Below are 25,293 nucleotides of genomic sequence, written 5' to 3'. Positions count from 1 at the left end.
ATGTGGGCGACAGCACAGGGCCCCATCCCCAAAGCATCACTTGCCAGGTGACACTGGGCAAGTTGTCCTTGACCTCTGAGAGCTGTGTGTCCCCAGCTGGGAAAGAGGGCAACCCATCCATCCTCCTGGGACTCTGCAGGCCAGAGCGGATGAACTGAAAGCTCTACAGCACTGGTGGGCTGGAAGTCATTAGAAAAGAAAGCAAAGCAAGCCCCCCAGGACAGTCACACGGCTGAGGTTGGGTATTTCACTTTATTTAGCAAACGGTCACACTCGGCCCCCCCACACCACCCCTGCAGCCTTGCTTGAGCATCTGTCTCAGGAAGCAGCTCAGGGTGAACAGGAAGGCCTGGGTTTCCCAGTTCAGGCCTCATCTGCCGCCACACATGCCACACACCACAAAACAAAATCACTTCCCCACGTCCTCAGGAGCCCACCCCAGTGTGGTCCAGGGGACCCTCCAGTGTTCAACAGCTGCCTGCAGGGGCTGCAGCCCAGCTCTAGGCACAGACCCCTGCACTGAGACGCCAGCCCCAGGAGAGCCTCCGTCTCCAGCTGCAGGGGTGCCAGACCCTGAGCCTCAGCTCTGCCACCTGTCCCTGCTGGGCAAGAAGCAAAATGTAAGAAAATACTTTAATCATTTATTTGAAACGGTTAAGAAATAAGGTCATCTTGTTCTTCTATAATCCCAGTAAAAAAAAAAGTTCACATTGACTCCTGGGCCCAGGCGCGGGCCCCGCTGGCGCAGGTCCCCCTGGTGGTGCCACTCAGTAGAAGCGCTTGTTCCGCTCCTGCCGCTTCTGGAACACCACGGCCCCCACCACGGCGCAGACGACAATGCCCAGGAGAGCGCACAGCAGCAGCAGGAACACCCGCCACCCTGTCAGGGGCCCGCTGCGGAAGTTCCCCGTGGGGTCGTCCACGTTGTCTGGGGGAGAAGAAACGGGAGCTGAAACAGCAGCGCGGGCCGGGGAACAGGGGGCTGCAGGACGGCAGTGGGGATGGAACAGGACAGCAGGCCACGGTGCACAGGCCAGTTGCACTCACTCCCCTCACTGGGGAGGGGCAGAGGTCAGGTGAAGCCCATCCCAGCCAGCTCTGCAGTCCCCAGGGCAGGGCGGGGCAGAGAGAGGACCAAGCCCACAGGGACCCGGGACCCCAGCGGCTCAGGCCTGGGCTGCCTTCTGCTGCAGGAAGCTGGTTAAAACCAGAGTCCTGGGCTCCCCCAAGTCCAACTCTGGATAAGGGGAGGCCCAGGAGGCTGCTTTTCCAAGCCCCGCCCCCACACTGTGGTCTGAGGGCCCTGGTCACAGGCTCCCCCAGCCCACAGCTGGATACTCTCGGCAGCCCCCATGGAGGGTCTCCCAGGACCCGAGTCCCACACTCCACCCCAGCCCACAGCCTCTCTCCTCCACACAGGGTCCTCACAGGTCCTGCCCATCCTGGGATGGGCCCTCTGGTGCGCTCCCTTGTACAGGCTGAGAGAAGACATTGACTCTCCCAAGCTCTCCAGGCTGTGCGCGGAGGAGCTGGGGTCCGGCTGGGCCCTGTTTCTGCCACTCTGCCTCCCTCACTGACTGCGGCCCCTGGACTCCACACTGCAGTCTCCTCAGGCATCCCCACACCCAGGCCTCGGGCCCAGGCCCTGCCTTTCAGCAGTGCACATGCCGCCCTCTTGCCAGCCACAAGCCAACCTCCATCCTCCCCTTCCTGCACAAGCTGCCACCAGCAGGCCTGCTGACCACTCTCACCCCAGCCTCTGCTCTACACACCAACAGTAGCAGTCACTGACTGAACCGGAGGTCCCTAGGGATGGCGCTTCCCCAGAAAGCCACTCAGCCTCAGGGCTCCCACAGCTCCCTCTGTCTCCTTGTCTGCCTCAGCCCCTAGAATGAGCCCCAGGGGCAGGGCCTGCCTGATCTCCGTGTCTCCAGCACCCAGCCCATAGCTAGGCACAGAGGGCAGCTTTGATCACATCCGAAGGAACAAATGGATTCAATCTAAAAACGAGTTCATCCTGCCTTGCCAGCTGCCCGGGATGCTGGGTGGGCAAGGCAGGTGCCACCTCTGAAAGCACTCAGCGGCTGGCAGCCCTCTGACCAAAGGCTGCAGCAAGGTTTGTGTGGCCCCCGAAACATTTCAAAATAACCTGAATCTTTAAAAAGTGAATTGTTGGCTGCACACGGTGGCTCACATCTGTAATTCCAGCACTTTGGGAGGTCAAGATGGGAGGATCACAAGGTCAAAGGATCGAGACCATCCTAGCTAACACAGTGAAACCCCATCTCTACTAAAAATACAAAAAAATTAGCCAGGTGTGGTGGCAGACACCTGTAGTCCCAGCTCCTCAGAAAGCTGAGGCAGGAGAATGGCATGAACCCGGGAGGTGGAGCTTGCAGTGAGCCAAGATTGCACCACTGCACTCCAGCCTGGGCAACAGAGCGAGACTCTGTCCCCTCCAAAAAAGAAAAAAAAAAAGTGAATTGTCACATAAAACACTAGATCCTGGCTTCTCCTGAAAAGCAGAAAGATGCAGCCAAACTGGCCCATGCGGCATGGGGACCCAGGGCTGGGCTAGGACAGAGCCCGTGCGCGCACACTTGCGTCACTGGCTGGACCCCCAGGCACGCATCTGTGGTTCTTAGGGTGGACTTCTCCACACACAGGTGCCTCATTCCTCCAACCACAATGTTCACTCTGTGAGGAAAGGGGTAGCTAATTAGTGCCATGGGAAGAACCCAAGCTTCGGGTTTTGTAGAAACCCCATTTCCAATCCTGCCTTCTCCCTCCTTCTAGCTAAGGATTCCACCCCTTGGCCAGCAGCACGACCTCCTTCCAGGCGGCTCACAGAAGGCACAGGGGGGCCAACATACCCAGCCCCCTGGCTCTGCTGGCCACCGCCCCAGCGCCTAGGGAGGGAGGATGCCGGCTCACCACTCACACGTTTGCTGATCAGCCACTGCTTGCTGCCACAGCACTTACGTGGCTAGGATGTCCTCAGGGACTGACTCTCTGCAGACTTCTCTTCCACCTCATTCATTTACTCAAAAACTTGCCAGAGCTGACACAATCCAAGCCCAACCCTCTAGGAGCTCGGACAGGGCCAGCCAGTGCCGCTTGCCAGGACAGGGTTGATTCAAGAGCCCAGACCACAATCACCACAACCACGACTGGACCACAAGATCGCCAGGCTGGCTTCACCCCATTCCGGGTCAGGCCACCCAGGTCCAGGCGGGGCAGGGCTGTGCACACGCACCTTTGGGCGACTTGAGGAAGTTGACGCTGGGCTCGATCTTGGTCCAGTCGATGCTCTCCTCGTCGGGCGTGTGCTCCACCATCAGCTGGAACAGCTTCATGGAGATGATGTCATGATTGTCTGTAGGACAAGAATAAACCTGTGACAGCCTGGAGGCCAGCCTCAGGACATGTGGCCCAAGTCCCTCCCCTAAGGGAAGCTGCTGCCACAACCAGTAAACCTGCCAGGCCCCCGGGGAGAGGGCTGCCCTGCCCATCTAGAGCCTGTTTTCTTCCCAGCTCCCTCCAGTCCCCAGCAATAAAAAACTGAGAGGCGGCAGAGTGAAGAGAAAACAGTAAGGGCTTTATAAGCAGAATCATCTGGGTCTAAATCCTGGGGTCTGATGCCCTCTTTGAGGCTCAGTTTCCTCACATGTAAAGAAGTGATGATCTCCATCTGTGTGGTTGCCATGGCAAGTACATGAGAACGTCTACAATACACAGAAGATGGCTTGCCTGCAGAGTACGTGATCAAAAACAGACCCAGGAAGGACCAGCAGTCACTGTGTGACTGGCTGAGAAGCCTGAGCCTCCCAAGGGCAGGAGCCACCAGACATTGTCACAGAGACTCACATACAGGTTGCAGGGGAACAACTCGGCAACCAGCTAAGGGCCTCAGCCTAACAGAGGCCAGCAGCTGTGCCTGAGGAGACTGGGGAAAGGTGCTGTCCAATGGCATGGGCAGGAAAGAGCTTGGGCTTGACACTGATGGATCACTCCATTGTGGAGATAAGGAGGCTGAGGCTCAAAGTCAACACGTGGGTCCTGGTCAGCCTGGGACTGGAATCTGAGGAAAGGCCTTGTTTAAGGGAGCAGGAATCTATGAAGCCAAGGGAGGACCTACTGAGCAAGAGCTCGGCCAGGCGCGCAGTGTGACAGCTGAACATGCAAAGCCCTTGGAGACAGCGAATGGTCCTGCAGGACAAGGACCGGCCCTGGAGTCAGGCCCCAGTTCCCGTCTGGGCTCTGCTGCTTCCTGCTCGTATCTCAGGAAAAATTCCTTCAGGTCTCAAACTCCCAATGGTTGAGTAAAAAGGGAGCGAGACAGCTATCTGCTTAAAAATATATCAGGTGACATCACCCGTAAGGTGCCTGGCACTGATGACCCCTGACCAGAGGTCAGACATGGCTCCCCTCATGGCGCCTCTTCCACTCTGTGCTGGGCTCTCCCAACAGCTGTGAGAGCTGCCACAGGCCACAGCCCTGGTGCTGCTCTGCTCCTATCGAGAACCCTCTGAAGACAAGTACTGAAACAGTCTGACGAAGTTCCAGGCAACCGTGGGAGGAGGAGAACCAGCCAGGCACGAGCTGGAAATTATGAAAGACAGGAGGGGTGCTTACTAGACCTTTCTCTCCTCTGCTGGACATATGACTGAAAAACCCCCAAACAATGGATGTTCTGGGGTCTGAGTGGACCCAAGCACTTCTCTGCTGAGAGACTCCTGGGCAGTGGGCAGACTACAGGCCCTGGAATGGATCATCCTCAGGATAAACCACCCATGTCAGGTCCCCTGTGTCAGCTGCCAGTTCTGGGCAGGAGCTGGCCCTGGGCCTGGCACCTGCTCAGGGACCCAAAGAGAGACCGAGAACCACAGCCAAGGGCCACCATGGCCTGGTGACCAGTGAGGCCTGAGCAGGTTAGAGGCACCCCAGTGCTCACCGAGACCTGCCCTGGGCCAAACAAGAGCCATTTATAGAGCTTGCAATTGAGCAGGAGAGCCAGAGACAATAACATTAATTACTCAGTAGATTCAAAGATGGTAAATACTATGAAGAAAAATAAAGCCAGCAAAGGTGATGGGGACTGGGTTGGGGACTACAGGAGGGGGAGCGACGTTCCACAAGGGAATCAGGGAAGGCCGTGCTGAGGAGGCGACATCTGAGCAAGGCCCTCGGACACAAGGGTGAAACAGCTGGGGCAGGAGGGCACAGGCGCATCCAGGGAGCAGCTGGAAGCCACAGTAGGCGGGGCAGCAGTGAGTGAGGAGCCAGAGGTGGCAGGGCTGGCACAGAGGCCCTGGCCCTGGTGCCCCCTGCAGAGCTCTGACCAGAGCAGCAGGAGGCCTCACACTGGCTTAAGGCAATTACTTAGCTGCTATGCTCAGGGGAGACTGTTGGGGCTGGTGAAGGAGGGAATCACTTGGGAGGCTCCGGTGGCCTGAAGCTCCAGGTAGTCAGGGAGGGGTGGGAAGCGGTGGGACATGCTGTGAAAATAAAGCCACAGGGACTGTTGATGGACTAGAGGTGCCATGTGAGAGAAAAAAGGGTCCGGAAAGACAGCAAGCAAACAGAGGGGCAGAGGTGCCACTGACATCCCGATGGGCAAGACGTGGCCTCAGCTGTGGGCACAAGGGCTGAGCAGGTCTGGAGCGGTCTGAGCTGGAGATAAATCTGGGAATCTACATCACCCAAATCTAATTGACCCATTGCCTCCTGTTGATGGGGAAGGTTGCCAAGGGACTGTTCAAGGACTGAGGCCTGGACAGGCCATTTACAGATGAAAGGAAGAGGAGGAACCACAGTCAGGTGAGTCCAGAAACCACACGAAGGCAGGCGATCAACTGCATGGAAAGCTCCCAGTCCCTCAGGGTGAGTCGGGCTGAGAAGCAATGCCTGGCCCGGCCCACTCACCAGACAGGTCGCCGGTGCCGGCGGAGGCCCCGAAGTAGTAGCCGGTGGGCAGGCGCACTCCCGTGATGTCAATGCAGTTCTTCCACTCGTTCTTGTCCTCCAGGTCTGTCATCACCTGCGGGGTCAGCACGCTAAGCACCTCGCAGGACAGCAGCCTGCCCCCCTGAGCCTCTGTGGGATCGGCACAGGCCCATCAGCTGCCACCCCCACCGCCCAGCCGGCTCACCGTCAGACGGCCCCGGGAGTAGCGCACAGCCAGAAAGGTGTCGTGATCGCGGTTGCGGAAGTCAGCCGTGCAGCCCGCCAGCTCGGTCCAGCGCCCATCCTTGCTGTGGTCGTAGGACAGGGAGCCATTGTTCACCATCACCGAGATGTACGGGAACACGCGCTGGGACCAAGACACCGGTTACTCCACAAGCAGCCCAGCCTGTGGGGCGAGCAGGGGCACCCGCCACCCCAATCCCTGGAGGCTCCTCTCGTGCCGGGACCACGGAAGTCCCAGGGCCCCCTCCTGTAGCCAACTGCCCAGTCCTTCCTCTCCTGCTCAGCAGGAGACAGCGGGGCCTACCTCCGTGGTCTCATCATTGGGGTAGGTGTCTAGGAAGATGGCTAAGCCGTGGAAGTTATCTTTGCTTCCAAATACAGGCCCTAGAATTACAAGGAGATGCTCTCACAATGGGAGAAACGGGAGCTGTCCCATGGGTACCTGAAAGGCAAGCAATGCCAACGTGGGTGGGGGCAAGAGAGCCCAACTCAATGGCCATTCACCGAGAGAGAAGGGATGGTGAAAGGAGAAAGCTGAGGCTTTCTCCCCAGAAGTAGGGAGTCTAGGCATGTGACACAGAGGACTCAAGTCTGAAGGTTGAACTGTGAGGGGACTGAGGTAGATGTCAGGTGTCAAGGGGGTGCCTGGCTTACAAAAAACAGTGAGCCACAGGAGACAGCCATACTCAGGAGGCTCTATCCTCCACACCAGGGGCAGCAAACACTGTGGAGGGCCACTGAGGAAACACCTCAGGGTCTGTGGGCCACACGCAGTCACAGCCACACAGTCTTCATGTTTTGGCTTTTTTACAACAGTGACTGTTTCGAATGGTAACACCAGGCCAACGAGGGTGAAGGGCTGAGCTGCAGGACCCAGCTGCTCTCTCCCTCAGCAGCCTTCCTTCCAGAGCCAGGCTCCTTCCGGAGGCGCAGGACTTTATCCACGGGAGCAGCACTTTCCTAACGGGAGAGGAGACGCTGGGCCCCACGAGCCACAGGCAGCCCCACGCCACCTCCCTGGGGGGCCAGCAGCCATGCCCATGCCCACCCCCGGCCTGGGGCCCCACAGGGCCCACCCGAGCAAGCACTGGCCCACCTGGCACGAGGCGGTCCCGGGTGTACCACAAGGCGATGCCGTCTCCATGGAGGTTCTTCTTCCCTGTGCCGTGGACTTTGAAGTGGACGTGCATTTCCCAGTCCTTGAGGAAGCAGGGCTGGAGGGAGAGCAGAACCGGCTGCTCAGAGCTCCCCAGGGCCCTCCAGCAAGCTGGAGGCAACCCCGGCACGGCCCCTGCCCCACAGACCTCTCTTCCCTCCCCAGCGAAGACTGGGCACTCCTTGGCACAGGGCCACAAGTGCCACTGACCACAGACCCCTAAATGTTCTCAGAGTGTAGGGAAGAGACTGCTGGGCACCAGGTGAGGTGGGGGAGGCCACAGTGTCCCGAGGCTGCCTGAGGCCCAGACCCCGCCAGCAGGCCCCAGGCTGCTCCTGAGCAGGTGGCCGCCACACCGTTCACCCTCGTTACCAGCCAAACCCACCAGCCATTTCCTCTCCATCCCCGCTGCTCTTGCCCTGGAACCTTGTACAGAGGTTACTACTCCTATCTGAGCGACATATTTTACAGGAAAACAAATTCAGAGGTGTAACAACTTGTCCACAGCAGCTCAGTGGACTGTCTGATTCACGCCCAGGGCTTTCTGATTCCGAGAGCTCTGCTCTGCCTTCGGTACTTCCCGAGGCCTGCAGGCCTTTCACATAAATTGAACCAGCCCCTTTCTGGTCACCCACACCCGCTGCCTACCCTGCTAACCAGCCTTCCCAAGAGAGGAAAATCAGGCCAGGTCAGTGCTGCTGGGCCTCCAGCCCAGGTCGGGCTGACTCCAAAACCCAGCCCTCCACCAGTTCACCTCCCCAGCCCAGCCTAAGTGTGGTACGAGCGCTGGGGATGAGAGCTGGTCAGGGTCGTGCTCTGGGGCTCAAGGGCAGCACCGTGTGAGCTGGGGCAGGGATGGGCGCTGCCTATGGCAAGGGAGAAAGCCTGGCCTTCCCCATCAGGAAGTCGCTTGTGAAAACTAAGGTGTCAACACACACGGTGACAAGTATCCACTTTTTTTTTTTTTTTTTTTTTTGAGACAGAGTCTCGCTCTGTCGCCGGGGCTGGAGTGCAGTGGCAGGATCTCGGCTCACTGCAAGCTCCACCTCCCGGGTTCATGCCATTCTCCTGCCTCAGCCTCCCAAGTAGCTGGGACTACAGGTGCCCACCACCTCGCCCGGCTAGTTTTTTGTATTTTTTAGTAGAGACGGGTTTTCACGGGTTAGCCAGGATGGTCTCGATCTCCTAACCTCGTGATCCGCCCGTCTCAGCCTCCCAAAGTGCTGGGATTACAGGCTTGAGCCACCGTGCCTGGCCACAAGTATCCACTTTCAGGAAATCTGCAGATGGGTATGTAAGCAAGGATTAAACACCCATCAGAAAGCCAAACCCAAACAAGATGCTGACCTGTCAGATGGGCAACTGTGAAAAAGACCATTAACGTCCAATGCAGATGAGGATGAAGAGAAATGAACACAGGAGTAAAGGAACATGAAGCAGTATTAATGATGGGTAATTCTGGGAGGGGGATTATGGCAACTGTTTACCATGTTTGAATAACGTACAATAAACACATTACTTCTGGGATCACAAAAAAATAAAAAATAAAAACACACTGTATCCCAACGTGAGCAATATGGTTCATTCATTCACTGATGCCAGACTCACTGCTCCCACTCTGGGCACCGGGAACCCCAGATAACAAAACCTAGGCCGAGTCCCCGAGAGCACAAAAGAATGGAAGACATAGACTTGTGGGTAAGAGATGGAGGAAACAGTGAGAGAGACTAAGACTCATATAATTGGGATTCCCAAGTAAGATGTAAGAGATTAGGGCAAAGGAATATTTGAAGATGTCTAAGCACTTACTAAAGCTGATTCAAAGACATGCCACAAACTTTAAAAGTCCTACAAACCAAAGGAGATGACTAAAAAGAAAACCATAGTTAGGCACAAAAAAAGAAAGGAGGGATAGAGGAAACAAACAATAAAGACAGTTTTTTAACATGAAAGTATTTTTTTCTAATTTTTTTCCCCGTGGCACAGCCCTAGGCAATCCTGAGAACTTGTGCCACAAAAGCATTTTTTCTTTCTTTTCAATTTCAACTTTTATTTTAGATACGGGGCTTCAAGCGCAGGCTACATGGGTATACTGCACCCAGGCAGAGAGAACATTACCCAATAGGTAGTTTTTCAAACCACGTCCTCCCCCATCTAGTTAGTCTGGAGTGTCTATTGTTCCCCCTAAAAAACAGATCATCTTGGCCAGGTGCAGTGACTCACACCTATAATCCCAGCACTTTGGGAAGCCAAAGCAGGTGGATCACTTGAGGTTGAGACCAGCCTGGCCAACATGGTGAAACCCCGTCTCTACTAAAAATACAAAAATTAGCCAGGCGTGGTGGTGCGTGCCTGTAATCCCAGCTACTTGGGAGGCTGAGGTGGGAGAACTGCTTGAACTCGGGAGGTGGAGGTTGCAGTGAGCCGAGACTGCACCACTGCACTCCAGCCTGGGCGACAGAGCGAGACTCTGTCTCAAACGCGGCTCACTGCAAGCTCCTCCTCCTGGGTTCACACCATTCTCCCGCCTCAGCCTCCCGAGCAGCCGGGACTACAGGTGCCCACCACGACACCTGGCTAATTTTTTTGTATTTTTAGTAGAGACAGGGTTTCACCGTGTTAGCCAGGATGGTCTCGATCTCCTGACCTTGTGATCTGCCCGCCTCAGCCTCCTAAAGTGCTGGGATTACAGGCTCATGAGCCACCGCGCCTGGCCTTTTTTTTTCGAGATGGAGTTTCGCTCTTGTTGCCTAGGCTGCAGTGCAATGGAGTGATCTCGGCTCACCACAACCTCTGCCTCCCAGGTTCAAGTGATTCTCCTGCCTCAGCCTCCCCAGAAGGTGGGATTACAGGCGTGCGCCACCACGCCCAGCTGATTTTGTATATTTAGTAGAGACAGGATTTCTCCATGTTGGTCAGGCTGGTCTTGAACTCCCGACCTGAGGTGATCCGCCCGTCTCAGCCTCTGAAAGTGCTGGGATTACAGGCGTGAGCCACTGCACCCCACCATAAAAAATAATAACAGGCCGGGCGCGGTGGCTCAAGCCTGTAATCCCAGCACTTTGGGAGGCCGAGGCGAGCGGATCACAAGGTCAGGAGATCGAGACCATCCTGGCTAATATGGTGAAACCCCATCTCTACTAAAAATTACAACAAAAATTAGCTGGGCGTGGTGTCGGGCGCCCGCAGTCCCAGCTACTTGGGAGGCTGAGGCAGGAGAATGGCGTGAACCCAAGAGGTAGAGCTTGTAGTGAGCCAAGATCGCACCACTGCACTCTAGCCTGGGCGACAAAGCAAGACTCCGTCTCAAAAAAAAAAAAAAGATATTTTGAGACAAACAAACAAAAACCAAAAGAATTCATTAGCAGACTCATGCTTTCATTCTTTAGGGAGAAAGAAAATGATCCCCCTCCAGATGTAAAGTCAGATTCCAGAAGGGATGAAGAACAACAAATACAGTGACTATAAGGGTGAAAATCTAAATATCTGACTACATAAAACAATGGGTTGTGTGATTTAAAACAGAAACAATTAAAATAAATGACAACAATAAATGGAGTTAAATTGTGCTAGGATCCTTGCACTGTCCAGGAAGAAGGTAAAGTATATATTATCATTAAATTTTGGTAAAACACGAATGCCTACTTTAAATTCTAGGGTGACCACTTAAAATTGAGAAAAGAGCATATAACTTTCAAGCTGATAGAAGAGGAAAAATAGGATAATAAAAATTAACCTAAAAGTGGAGAGAAAAATGAACAGAGAATAGGCAATTTGAATATAAAGAGTAAGATAGCAGATTAAACCCAAATGTATCACTATTTCATTAAATGTAAATGGACTAAATGCTAAATAAAAAAACAAAACCTAAGGGCACCTAGGATCTCTGTATTATTTCCTATAACTGCATGTGAATTTATAATTACGTCAAAATAGAGAGTTTAATTTGAAAAGTAAAGAGGCCAGGTGCAGTGGCTCATACCTATAGTCCCAGCACTTTGGAAGGCCATCACGGGAGGCTTGCTGAGCCAAGGAGTTCAAGATCAGCCTGGGCAACATAGCAAGACCCCACCTCTATAAAAAAAAAAATAAGTATATAAAGGATCAGAGATCTAAACTTAAGAGCTAAAACCTGGCCAGTTGCAGTGGCTCATACCTGTAATCTGAAACACTTTGGGAGGCTGAGGCAGGTGGATCACCAGAGCTCAGAAGTTCAAGACTAGCCCAGGTAACATGGTGAAAACTCATCTCTACAAAAAAACACAAAAATCAGCTGGGCCTGACTGCACATGCCTGTAGTCCCAGCTACTTGTGGGGTTGAGGCAGGAGGATCACTTGAGCTGGAGAGATCAAGGCTGCAGCTTTGAGCCATGTTCATGCCACGGCACTCTAGCCTGGGCAACAAAATGAGATCTTGCCTCAAAAAACAATAAACAAAAAAACCCATCAAAACTCTTAGAAGAAAATCTAGGGAAAAATGTTCCTGACACTGGATTTAGTAATGATTTCTTGGATATAGCACCAAAAGCACAGACAAAAAAAAAAAAAAAAAAAAAAGATAAATTGGACTTCACCAAAACTAAAAACTTTTGTACATCAAAGAACATGACCAAAAGAGTGAAAAGACAACCCACAGAATGGGAGAACATATTTGCAAATCACACATCTGATAAAGGATTAATATCTAGAATATATAAAGAAACCCTAGGCCAGGCACAGTGGCTCATGCCTGTAATCCCAACACTTTGGGAGGCCAAGGCAAGTGGATCATGAGGCCGGGAGATCGAGACCGTCCTGGCTAACATGGTGAAACCCTGTCGCTACTTAAAAAAAAAAAAAAGTTAGCTGGGCGTGGTGACGAGCGCCTATAGTCCCAGCTACTTGGGAGGCTGAGGCAGGAGAATGGCGTGAACCCAGGAGGCGGAGCTTGCAGTGAGCCGAGATCATGCCATTGCACTGCAGCGTAGGCAACAGAGCGAGACTCTGTCTCAAAAAAAACAAAAAAAAAGAAACCCTAAAAACTTGACCAAAAAAAATCCAACTCAAAAACACACAATAGACATGAATAGACATTTCTCCAGAGAAGACATACAAATGGTCACTAAGTATAACAAAATGCTCAACATCATTAGCCATTAGGGAAATGCAAATAAAAACCATAATGAGATGCCACTTCACAACCACTGGAATGGCTATTTTTAAAAAATTATTATTATTATTTTTTGAGACAGAGTCTCACTCTGTCACCCAAGCTGGAGTGCAGTGGCATGATCTCAGCTCACTGCAACCTCTGCCTCCTGGGCTCAAGCAATTCTCCTGGCTCAGCCTCCCGAGTAGCTGGGATTACAGGCGTGCATCACAATGCCCAGCCAATTTTTTTGTATTTTAGTAGAGACTGGGTTTCACCACGTTGCCCAGGGTAATTCTGAACTCCTGAGCCCAGCCAATCCGCTCGCCTCGGCCTCCCAAAGTGCTGGGATTACAAGCATGAGCCACTGCGCCGGGCCTGAAACGGTTATTATTTTAAAAATAAATAAGGCTGGGGCGCAGTGGTTCATGCCTGTAATCCCAGCACTTTGGTAGGCCAATGTGGGCAGATCACGAGGTCAAGAGATCAAGACCATCCTGGTCAACATGGTGAAACCCTATCTCTACTAAAAATACAAAAATTAGCTGGGCGGGGTGGCAGGCGCCTGTAATCCCAGCTACTCGGGAGGCTGAGGCAGGAGAATCACTTGAACCTGGGAGGCAGAGGTGCCAGTGAGTCGAGATCATGCCACTGCACTCCAGCCTGGTGACAGAACGGGACTTCATCTTAATAAACAAACAAACAAATAAATAAATAATAACAAATGTTGGCAAGGATGTGGAGAAATTGGAATCCTTGTGCACTCCTGGTGGGAATGTAAAATAGTGCAGTTGCTATAGAAAACAGTTTGGTAGTCCTCAAAAAATTAAAAATAGAATGACCATATGATCCAGAGATTCTCCTTCCTGGGTATATACCCAAAAGAACTCAAAGTAGGATTCAGACAGATACCTGTATACCAGCGTTCACAGCAGCACTATTCACACTGGCAAAAGATGGAAACAACCCAAATGTCCATTACGAACAGATGAATGAATGCACAGAATGTGCTCTAGAGACACACACACACACACACACATACACACACATACACACACACGCACACACACGAATATTACTCAGCAACAAAAAGGAATGCAGTACTGATACATACTACAGTATGGAGGAACCCTGAAGATATGCTCAGTAAAATGAGTCAAAGAAGACAAATATTGTATGCCTCCATTTATATGAGATGCCTAGAAGAGTCAAATTCAGAGAGAAGAGGTAGAACGGTGGTTACCAGGGGCTGTGGGGATGGCAGTGATTGTTAAATGGTAGAGAGGTTCAGCTGGGATGAGTAAAGAGTTCTGGAGAGGGATGGTGGTGATGGCTACCCAGCAATGTGAATGCACTTAATGCCACTGACCTGTATACTTAAAAATGGTTAAAATGGGTCAGGCGCAGTAGCTCACGCCTATAATCCCAGCACTTTGGGAGGCCAAGCCGGGAGGACTGCTTGAGGCCATGAGTTCGAGATCAGCCCGGGCAGCATAGTGAGAACCCATCTCTACAAAAAATTAAAAAAAAAAAAAAAAATTAGCCAGGCACATGCCTTGTAATCCCAGCTACTCAGGAGACTACGCAGGAGGATCACTGGAGTCCAGGAGTTCAAGGTTGCAATGAGCTAGGATTGTGCCACTGCACTCCAGCCTGGGTGACAGAGCGAGACCCTGTCTCTAAAAAAAAAAAAACGTTTAATTTTAAAAACTGGTTACAATGGTACACTTTGTTACATACTTTTTTTTTTTTTTTTTTGAGACAGAGTCTTGCTCTGTCGCCAGACTGGAGTGCAGTGGCGTGATCTCAGCTCACTGCAACCTCTGCCTCCCTAGTTCAAGGGATTCTCCTGTCTCAGCCTCCCAAGTAGCTGGGACTATAGGTGGGTGCCACCACAACAAGCTAATTTTGTGTATTTTTAGTAGACACAGGGTTTCACCATGTTGGCCAGGATGGTCTTGATCTCCTGACCACGTGATCCACCTACCTCAGCCTCCCAAAGTGCTGAGATTACAGGCGTGAGCCACCACGCTCAGCCTGTGTTACATACATTTTATCACAATAGAAATATTTCAGACATTTGGCCAGATGCAGTGGCTCACACCATAATCCCAGCACTTTGGGAGACAGGCAGGCAGATCACCTGAGGTCGGGAGTTCAAGACCAGCCTGGCCAACATGGTGAAACCTCGTCTCTATAAAAATACAAAAATTAGCCGGGTGCGGTAGCAGGCACCTGTAGTCCCAGCTACCAGGGAGGCTGAGGCAGGAGAATCACCTGAACCCAGGAGGCAGAGGCTGCAGCGAGCTGAGATCATGCCGCTGCACTCCAGCCTGGACAAGAGTGAAACCCTGTCTCCACAAAAAAAAAAACAAAAAAAACAAATATTTGAGAAATTTAATTTTCTTGCATGTGCAGATACATAAGTACAACAGTCATAACATTTTTTTAGATAGCCATTACATCTTTTTTTTTTTTTTTTGAGACAGAGTCTCACTTTGTCCCCCAGGCTGGAGTGCAGTGGCTCGATCTCGGTTCACTGCAAGCTCCGCCTCCCGGGTTCACGCCATTCTCCTGCCTCAGACTCCTGAGTAGCTGGGACTATGAGCGCCCACAACCACGCCTGGCTAATTTTTTGTATTTTTTAGTAGAGACGGGGTTTCACCGTGTTAGCCAGGAGGGTCTCGATCTCCTGACCTCGTGATCCGCCCGCCTCGGCCTCCCAAAGTGCTGGGATTACAGGCGTGAGCCACCGCGCCTGGCCTACATCTTTTAAATGCCATTGTTAGGGTGGGCGCAGTGGGCTCATGCCTGTAATCCCAGCAGTCTGAGAGGCCAAGGTGGGTGGACTGCTTGAGCCCAGAGTTCACGACCAGGCTAGGCAATATGGCGAAACTCCACTTCTACCAAAAAAAAAAAAAAAAAAAAAAATTAGCCAGGCATGGTGGTGTGCGCCTATAGTCCCAGCTACTCAGGAGGCTGAGGTCTGAGGTGCGAGGATCACGCCCAGGAGACCGAGGCTGCAGTGAGCCATGATCACACCATCGCATTCCAGCCTAGGTGACAGATTAAGACCCTGTTTTCTGTTTTTTTGGTTTTCTTAATAAAAAAAAAAAGCAAGCCACTGTTTCAATGTCAATGTGTAGCCTACTGAAGAAAATAGTTTCATAAATTAATGGATTTAAAGATTTAAAAAAAGGTTAAAATGGTAAATTTTATGTTATATGAATTTACAACAAAAATAATGCCCCTGAAACCTAGTAATATGCCATTTAAAAGAAAAAACCCTAAAACATAAAGAAATGGGAAAAAGTAAAAGGACAGAAAAACCATGCTATGCAAACACTAACCAAAAGCTTCTGCTCTTTGAGGAAGACACGGTCACAGGTGGTACAGAGCTGTGGTCCGCCCGCTCCTGCTCCTGCCTCAGCACTGTTTGCTCTGGCTGAGGAACAAGTTAGTCAGGAAGCCTTGTAGCAGCCATGGTATTTATTTGTTTGTTTATTTATTTTATTTTATTTTTTTTTTTTTTGAGACAGAGTCTCGCTGTCACCCAGGCTGGAGTGCAGTGGTGTGATCTCGGCTCACTGCAACCTCTTCCTCCCCGGTTCAAGCAATTCTCCTGCCTCAGCCTTCTGAGTAGCTGGGACTACAAGCACCCGCCACCACGCCCGGCTAATTTTTGTATTTTTAGTACGGACAGGGTGTCACCTTGTTGGCCAGGATGGTCTCGATCTCCTGACCTCGTGATCTGCCCGCCTCAGCCTCCCAAAGTGCTGGAATTACAGGCGTGAGCCACCGCCCCCGGCCTAATTTTTGTATTTTTAGGAAAGACAGGGTTTCACCATGTTGGCCAGGAAGGTCTCAAACTCCTGACCTCAGGTAATCTGCCTGCTTTGGCCTCCCAAAGTGCTGGGATTACAGGCGTGAGCCACTGCACCTGGCCTACCCATGGCTTTAAAAATACCAGAAAAAAACCCATGGAGCCAGAGGGGACAGTTCACTGAATCGGAATCACTTGAATGAGTTGCAATGTAAACTCCCCAGAGAAGGTGTGTGCTGACTTGATCGGAGGAGCAAAGGGAAACAATCTCAAAGGGAAAGGACCAGCTGGGAAGCCTAAAAAGGCTTCGAGAATCACCACAAGAAAAACTCTCTGTGAAGGCTCCAACACATGGGATCTTTTCCAGATGAGAATCCACTAGCAGCTCACTGACCTGCACAGTCCGTCTGAGATGAAGCGGACTCCTTCCACCAGTATTGAGCCAGGAATTGAGGTGGCAGTCACCATTACAGATATTTAAAGTCGACTATTTTAATAAATTGATTACTGGTTGTTTTAAAAAAAAAAAAAAAAAAAGCAGCCGGGCGCGGTGGCTCAAGCCTGTAATCCCAGCACTTTGGGAGGCCGAGACGGGCGGATCACGAGGTCAGGAGATCGAGACCATCCTGGCTAACACAGTGAAACCCCATCTCTACCAAAAATACAAAAACTAGCCGGGAGAGGTGGCGGGCGCCTGTAGTCCCAGCTACTCGGGAGGCTGAGGCAGGAGAATGGCGTAAATCCAGGAGGCGGAGCTTGCAGTGAGCTGAGATCCGGCCACTGCACTCCAGCCCGGGCGACAGAGCGAGACTCCGTCTCAAAAAAAAAAAAAAAAAATGAGGAAGGCTATAGAAGATCTGAACTCAGTCTTAACCCTGGCTGCATGGCAGACCCACCTGGGAAGCTAAAAAACCTAAATGGCACACTGTAGTCAACAACTAGAGAATCCACATTCACAAGCACAAACAGAACGCTTCCAAAAAACCTAACCATGATGCACTTCCATCAGCTATCTAACAATAATAAACAATTTTAAAAGACAACTAAAATAGACCCCATATATTTGAAAACTTTAAAAAAATATATCTCACATATACAAAAGTCAGCCCAGAAACCAAATTTCAAATGGTCTCTGGTGCCCAGGAATTTTCTGCACCTGGGGACAACATCCTGAAGAAAGTCCAGGCTGCTGAGAGGCTGACCTCAGAGCGGAAGGGCAACTGAGTGAGGGAGGTGGGAAAGGAAAACCCACACACCCATTCCCAGCATGTTCACGGGGAAGCTGGCTTCAGGAATGAGCACACGAGACAGTGGAGGACCTGGAAACTGACACCTCCAGGACTATGCAGGCCTTAGAAAGTCTCCATGACCCCAGATTAAAAGTGCAGATTAGCAGAGACATACTATGACACAGACAATAGAAGGCCTCTGGCCTCTGGAGGATCTTAAGCAGGCAAGGCACAGGCTGGAAATGATTCGGAAGCTGCTTCTGGGGACAAACATGACATGACCACAGTTCTTAACCCACAGCAAACCCACCTGGGGAGCTCAGAAAGATTAATGCCATGGTCCTACACCAGGCCAATTACATCAGAATCACCTGGCAATAAGAGGCTATTTTACAGTTAAGCAGTTTCCACATCTCTGCTTGCAATGAAACAGAATGCAGATGTAATCAACAGTCAGCTGAAAGATCATCCAAAGTTTTGATAAAAGATCACTGCATGACATTGGGTTTATAAACCAAAGAAGATCCAAGTATTCAGTGACACTGCTCTACCAAAACTCCCTCTGTGCCAGGCATAGTGGTGGTGAGCACCCGTGTCCTAGATACTCAGAGGCTGAGGTGGGAAGACGGTTTGAGTCCAAGAGTTCAAGACAAGACTGGGCAAAATAGTAAGATCCTACCTCTAACAGAAATTTAAAATTTAAAAAATAGCCCTATCTCCATCTACTACTTAAGAGAACACAGTTTCTCAGAATTCATGTATATAAAAACAAAAAGTAGAAGTGGTGCTGGCCTTGTCTGACAGTAGTATTCATTCAGATGGGGGTGGGGGAGTGGCATCCCACTAAGATCTCACGTGTCAAAAAATGTTTACTTTTGCATAATTATTCAAAACCTGTGTAATGCATTTACTTTTATCAAATGTGTACAGATAATTATAATAATCCCAAAGAAAATATTAAAACTTAGTTTCGGCCGGGCGCAGTGGCTCAAGCCTGTAATCCCAGCACTTTGGGAGGCCGAGACGGGCGGATCACGAGGTCAGGAGATCGAGACCATCCTGGCTAATATGGTGAAACCCCGTCTCTACTAAAAAAAAATACAAAAAACTAGCCGGGCGACGAGGCGGGCGCCTGTAGTCCCAGCTACTGGGGAGGCTGAGACAGGAGAATGGCGTGAACCCGGGAGGCGGAGCTTGCAGTGAGCTGAGAGCTGGCCACTGCACTCCAGCCTGGGCGGCAGAGCGAGACTCCGTCTCAAAAAAAAAAGAAAACTTAGTTTCACCCTCTCAATGAAAAAGTTTAAATCATATTTATTTTACTTGCAGAAGAATATGGTAGGCTAATGAATAACATTTTCAAGCATTAAATATATTGCATTAGGATAAAATTCTGTGTGGAAATGAAAATACAAGTTCAATTAAAAAACTGATGTACTGGCCAGGCACAGTGGCTCACACCTGTAATCCTAGCACTTTGGGAGGCCGAGGTGGGCAGATCACTTGAGGCCAGGAGTTCGAGACCAGCCTCGCAAACATGGCAAAACCTCATCTCTACTAAAAATACAAAAAATTAGCTGGACATGGCAGTGTGCGCCTGTAATCCCAGCTACTCAGGAGGTTGAGGCAAGAGAATTGCTTGAACCCGTGAAGTGGAGGTTGCAGTGAGCTGAGATCGCACCACTGCACTCCAGCCTGGGCAACAGAGCATGACTCTGTCTTAAAAAAAAAAAAAAAAAAAACTTCCACTAAAAATACAAACACTAGCTGGGCATGGTGGTGCACACATGTAATTCCAGCTACTCAGGGGGCTGAGGCAGAAGAATCACTTGAACCAGGGAGGCAGAGGTTGCAGTGAGCTGAGACTGCGCCACTGCACTCCAGCCTGAATGATAGAACAAGACTCCCGTCTCAAAAAAAAAAAAAAAAAAGCGGATATCAAATTGCAATATTTAGATTCCATTGAATGCTTAAAATACTGAACAGTTTCATTTTAAAATGTCAATATTTAAAATATGCTGTCATCCTTTGCAAATACTTAAACCTAATGACAATTTTTGATGCCACTTTTAAAAAGTTTGCTACAACAGAAAAAAAAGCTTAAAGACTACTGCCGCAGCCTCTGCACAAGACCCCCAAAAGGATAGGGCCTGAGCAGCCTCCCCAGGTCCTGTGCTGCAGCCACCAGGCACTTAAGAGTTCTAGTCACCTCTGAGCCACTCCTTCATCTAGACCACCCCACCCCCGCACCATAGCAGGAGCTATCTTATGGCTGCTCGGAAGACAGCAGGTGTTCAGGGAATGTTTGCCTGAGTGCAGGCCTCTCCCAGATGGAGTGAATGAAGGAGATAAAAAAGGGAAAAGTTGAGGAAGCATCTCTCCAGCTCATTAAAGGAAGAGGCAGTTCTTGGGAAACACTGAACAGAAATTTCTGATTTCCAAGCAATTTCTTTCGGGAATTTACAGGAAGCACTCCAAATGTTTCAAGAATATCAGCAGAGTCAAACAGAAAGGTGGAGGAAGGCAAAACAATTGTATTCCAGACTGAAAATTTGATGAAAGCAAGTGCAGAAGCCTCTCAGTCCTGTGACATCTCAAGCCACTGATGATGCTAACCATCAGCTATCTACAACCAAAATTTAAGCCACTGTCTTAGATGTGTCTATTACTTGTGGCTAATCCTGATTTCTACAGTTCCAGTACTATTTGCACCTTGCTTCAAAAAAAAAAATAATAATGCTATACTGAACTCATTTCCATGAAAAATATAAGGCTGCATTATCATTTCTTTAAAATATCTGAAAGCCCTAAGACAGAATAATGTGACAGAATGTGACTCGGGGTAGACAGGATGGTTAATGAAGAAGTGTCTGCGTGGGTGGCACTTGAATTGAGACTTAACAGATGAGAAAGAACCAAGCAGGCATGAGGAGCCAGGAGGCAGTGTCCCAGACAGAGGGAACAACAGGTGCACAGGTCCTGAGGCAAGAAGGCAGCCAGGGAGGCTGGAACAAAATTAACAGAGAGAACTGACTGGAGATGCACCAGCAGCCAGATTGTGCAGACATAATGCATGCTTACCCCTTCACAGGGGACTCCAGGCTCTGAGGATCAGAGTGAAAGCTGAAGAAAGTATTCCCAGATGCCACTAACAGCAGTGTGGAGGCTCGGGGCAGGAAGGAGAGGAGGAGCTGAGGGGACGGGCAGACCAGGCAACACAAAGACAGTGTGGGTTCCCAGAACTAAACAAGAAAGTCAACCACCAGGGACCAGGGAGCACGGTGATGGAGAAAAATAGAACACTGGCCAACAGCTTAAGCCATGGGAAGGGTTGAGATCAGGCAAGCTGGGGCAGGAGCAGGTCCCGCTCCAAGCTGTAACCCAGCCCCAAATTCTTCTTCTTTCCCCTTTTTCTTCACCTTGACTGCCTCAGTGTGGAGTCTGTGTAGCAGCTGTCATTGGCCACTGCTCACATATTCCATACTACATACTGTGGGGCAAAGGTCACAGGCACTAAAACTGCCCACAGGTCCAGTCCCTCCACGCTACTGATGACAAGACCCTCAACCAAGCACTGGAAAAGGGGTTCTAAGGGGTTCCTCCACTGTCCAGGTGGAGAGTCAAGTACATCGAGTGAACTGCTGGGCTGAGATCAGACAAATCAGAGTTTAAATACTGTTTATGTCATTTGCTAGCTGTGTTATTTTTGTACAGTTATGGAAGTCATCTATTTCAAACAACTTGTTTGAAAATTAAATGCAATAAGGCATGGCAAGGTCTGTGCCTAACACACAGCAAAACACCCAATAAAGATCCAGTTCGCTCGGTTCTTCCCACTACTGAGGGGGTTCAAGTCAGACAGCCTGACAGTTCCACTACTTTCTGGCTATGTAACTTTGGGTAAGACACTTTCAAACCTGAGTCTTAGCTTCTTAGTGGGTAAAATGGAGATAACATTACTCATCTCGCATGGCTTTTAAAGGAAATGAGAAGGATGAAAATTGTCAAGCTCAGCTCCCAACACATAGTAAGTACACAATACCCATCGCCTCTCATTATTGGTGGGTGTGACCAAGATGAGGAAAAGGCCAGGGACAGAGGTGCAAACCTACAAACCAAGCTCGGGTCTCTGCTGTTTGGGAGGCAGGGCCTATCCTCTTGAGAACCACTCACCTGGTGGTTCCAGATAGAGCCCTCTTTGCTGCGCTCGTCCGGGGTCAGACGTACGTACTGGCTCGTGAGCATAGTACTGCCCTGGAAGTCCCAGAGGGGCATAGAGCTGGAACCGACCCCTGTGGGAAGAGACAGGTGCTAAGAGGCCACCCCAGGACTGACCTCGCCAGAGGCAGGAGACCCACAGAGGTGCTCTGCTCAGGAGAAACGGCACGCCTTCCCCCAGCCCTGTTCGGCCTCGCCCTCACCCTTCACTCATTCCCACCCCAAGGGCTTCACCTTGGTAGGGCTTAATAAGCGAATGCTCCCGCTTGAGATGTTCACTGTTGCCGTCAGTTATATCCGCAGTCACAGACCCCAGCAACAAAAGAAGAAAGAGAGGTGTAGTGGGGCCAGGGCCGGGACCGGGAAGCCCAGGCCTTCCCAGGCACCGCCGGCCCCAGCCCCAAAGGCAAATCCAGCCTTCCGCCGCCATTCTCCTCTCCTCTCGGCCACTTCCGCCCTAGAAGTTCCGCCTTCCGGGTGTCCCATCTAATGGCCTCCGGCCGGAAGCGCTTCAACTTCAGTGTCACCAGGGAGTCAAAAAGCAAAGCCGGCGCAGCAGAGGGGGCGGCAGCTGCATTGGTCGGGCAGCCTCTCATCCTGGTTGAGTGCAGTTCCATCTCCTTAGAGGCTCCAAGGCACAGGCCGGCCAGCCCCAGCAATGGGATCTTACCAACGACAAGAGCTGTAACCACTCACGGAACAGCACGTTAGGCTTGCGAGCCAATGAGGAGCAGAGGGATGGTTGGAGCCGGCGGGAGCGCGAGGGCCGTCCGCGACTCGCGGCATGCTGGAATTTGTAGTTTTTATTGGTCGCTCTAATGGGCCTGATGCGGGAAGACTAGGATGTCCTGGGCTTTTGGCTGCAAGTTCAGTCTCTGGAATAACCTTTTCTAGTCCTGGAGAAAGGAGCTCTGAATTGAAGGCGGAGTCCTGAATTCCAGCTCTTGGCCTCCCCGGTGGCCCTGGGCAAGCCTTTAAGCAGTGCTTGCCGTCAGGCGCCCCAGCTTCGTGCCTTTGGACACTCAGAATTCCCAGTTATTTGAGGGCCTCCACTACCCTCAACTCCTCAGGCCTAGTCGGGTTGAAGCAAGAGGAACAGACACAGATCCTGGCCTGGGACCCCAGTGATCACTGGATCATCCCTATGCAAAAGAGTGCAGTGCCCGGTACAGCAAGAAGCATCCGTGAAAGGCCCAGGAAAGCTGTGAATCAGAGGTCGAAAATGTCAGGCCTCTGAGCCCAAGCCAAGCCATCGCATCCCCTGTGACTTGCACGTATACGCCCAGATGGCCTGAAGTAACCGAAGAATCACGAAAGTGAAAATGCCCTGCCCCGCCTTACCTGATGACATTCCACCACAAAATAAGTGAAAATGGCCGGTCCTTGCCTTAAGCAATGACATTATCTTGTGCCTGGCTCATCCTGGCTCAAAAAGCTCCCCCACTGAGCACCTTGTGACTCCCACTCCTGCCCGCCAGAGAATAAGCCCCCTTTGACTGGCATTTTCCTTTACCTACCCAAATCCTATAAAACAGCCCCACACTTATCTCCCTTCGCTGACTCTCTTTTCGGACTCAGCCCGCCTGCACCCAGGTGATTAAAAAGCTTTATTGCTCACACAAAGCCTGTTTAGTGGTCTCTTCACACGGACGCTCATGACATTTTGGTGCCATGACTCGGATCTGGGGACCCCCCCCCCTTGGGAAATCAATCCCCTGTCCTCCTGCTCTTTGCTCCGTGAGAAAGATCCACCTACGACCTCGGGTCCTCAGACCCACCAGCCCAAGGAACATCTCGCAAACATCTCACCAATATTAAATCGGGTAAGCGGCCCCTTTTTACTCTCTTCTCCAGCCTCTCTATCTCTCAACCTCTTTCTCCTTTCAATCTTGACACCACCCTTCAATCTCTCCCTTCTCTTAATTTCAGTTCCTTTCATTTTCTGGTAGAGACAAAGGAGACACGTTTTATCCGTGGACCCAAAATGCCGGCGCCTGTCACGGACTGGGGAAGGCAGCCTTCCCTTAGTGTTTAATCATTGCAAGGACGCCTCTCTGATTACTCACCCACGTTTCAGAGGTGTCTGACCACGCTGCAGGGACGCCTGCCTTGGTCCTTCACCCTTAGAGGCAAGCCCCGCTTTTCTGGGGGAGGGGCAAGCACCCCGACCCCTTCTCTCCCTGTCTCTACCCCTTCTCTGTTTTCTGGGGGAGGGGCAAGCACCCCGACCCCTTCTCTCCCTGTTTCTACCCTTTCTCTGCTTTTCTAGGGGAAGGGCAAGCACCCTGACCCCCTTCTCTCCCTTCTCTACCCTTTCTCTGCTTTTCTAGGGGAAGGGCAAGCATCCTGACCCCTTCTCTCCCTGCTTCTACCCCTTCTCTGCTTTTCAGGGGGAGGGGCAAGAACCCCAATCTCTTCTTTTTGTACCCCAACCTCTTCTTTTTGCACCCCAACCTCTTCTTTTTGCACCCCAACCTCTTCTTTTTGCACCCCAACCTTTTTGCACCCCGATCTCTTATTTTTGTGCCCCAACCTCTCATTTTTGTGCCCCAATCCCTTATTTCCGCGTCCTGACCCCTTTCCCGCTTTTCTGGAGGGCAAGAACCCCCGAACTCCTTCTCTCTGTATCTCTACTCTTTCTTTTTTCTGGGCTTGCCTCCTTCACTATGGGCAACATTCCACCCTCCATTCCTCCTTCTTCTCCCTTAGCCTGTGTTCTCAAGAACTTAAAACCTCTTCAACTCACACCTGACCTAAAACCTAAATGCCTTATTTTCTTCTACAATGCCGCTTAACCCCAATACAAACTCGACAGTAGTTCCAAATAGCCAGAAAATGGCACTTTCGATTTTTCCATTCTACAAGATCTAAATAATTCTTGTCGTAAAATGGGCAAACGGTCTGAGGTGCCTGACGTCCAGGCATTCTTTTACACGTCGGTCCCTCCCTAGTCTCTGTTCCCAATGCAACTCGTCCCAAATCTTCCTTCTTTCCTTCCTGCCTGTCCGCTCAGTCCCAACCCCAAGCGTGGCTGAGTCTTTCTTTTTTTTTTTTTTGAGACGGAGTCTCGCTCTGTCGCCCAGGCTGGAGTGCAGTGGCCGGATCTCAGCTCACTGCAAGCTCCGCCTCCCGGGTCCACGCCATTCTCCTGCCTCAGCTTCCGAGTAGCTGGGACTACAGGCGCCGCCATCTCGCCCGGCTAATTTTTTGTATTTTTTAAGTGGAGACGGGGTTTCACTGTGTTAGCCAGGATGGTCTCGACCTCCTGACCTTGTGATCCGCCCGCCTCGGCCTCCCAAAGTGCTGGGATTACAGGCTTGAGCCACCGCGCCCGGCCGAGTCTTTCTAATCATCCTTTTCTACAGACCCATCTGACCTCTCTGCCCTCCTCGCCAGGCCAAGCTAGGTCCCAATTCTTCCTCAGCCTCCGCTCCCCCACCCTATAATCCTTTTATCACCTGCCCTCCACACACCTGGTCTGGCTTACAGTTTTGTCCCGCGACTAGCCCTCCCCCGCCTGCCCAGCAATTTCCTCTTAAAAAAGTGGCTAGAG

At 51.1% G+C, this 25,293-nt stretch overlaps 1 protein-coding gene across 1 annotated transcript; it reads right to left on the bottom strand.

Moving 5' to 3' along the window:
• Positions 1-233: 233 nt before the first annotated feature.
• Positions 234-22,402, bottom strand: LMAN2 (lectin, mannose binding 2). Its single transcript, XM_010386421.2, has 8 exons — positions 21,975-22,402; positions 21,696-21,814; positions 7,286-7,403; positions 6,494-6,573; positions 6,152-6,313; positions 5,926-6,040; positions 3,257-3,376; positions 234-928 (listed from the first exon to the last, which is right to left on the bottom strand). The coding sequence occupies exons 1-8, from the start codon at positions 22,168-22,170 to the stop codon at positions 768-770; spliced, it is 1,071 nt and encodes a 356-aa protein (XP_010384723.1). The 5' UTR covers positions 22,171-22,402; the 3' UTR covers positions 234-767.
• Between the last annotated feature and the right edge of the window lie 2,891 nt (positions 22,403-25,293).

Source organism: Rhinopithecus roxellana, chromosome 3, assembly GCF_007565055.1.
Source record: "Rhinopithecus roxellana isolate Shanxi Qingling chromosome 3, ASM756505v1, whole genome shotgun sequence".
Taxonomy (NCBI): domain Eukaryota; kingdom Metazoa; phylum Chordata; class Mammalia; order Primates; family Cercopithecidae; genus Rhinopithecus; species Rhinopithecus roxellana.
Note: the sequence above shows the minus strand (reverse complement) of the source record. Positions and strands in the feature narration are given on the sequence as shown.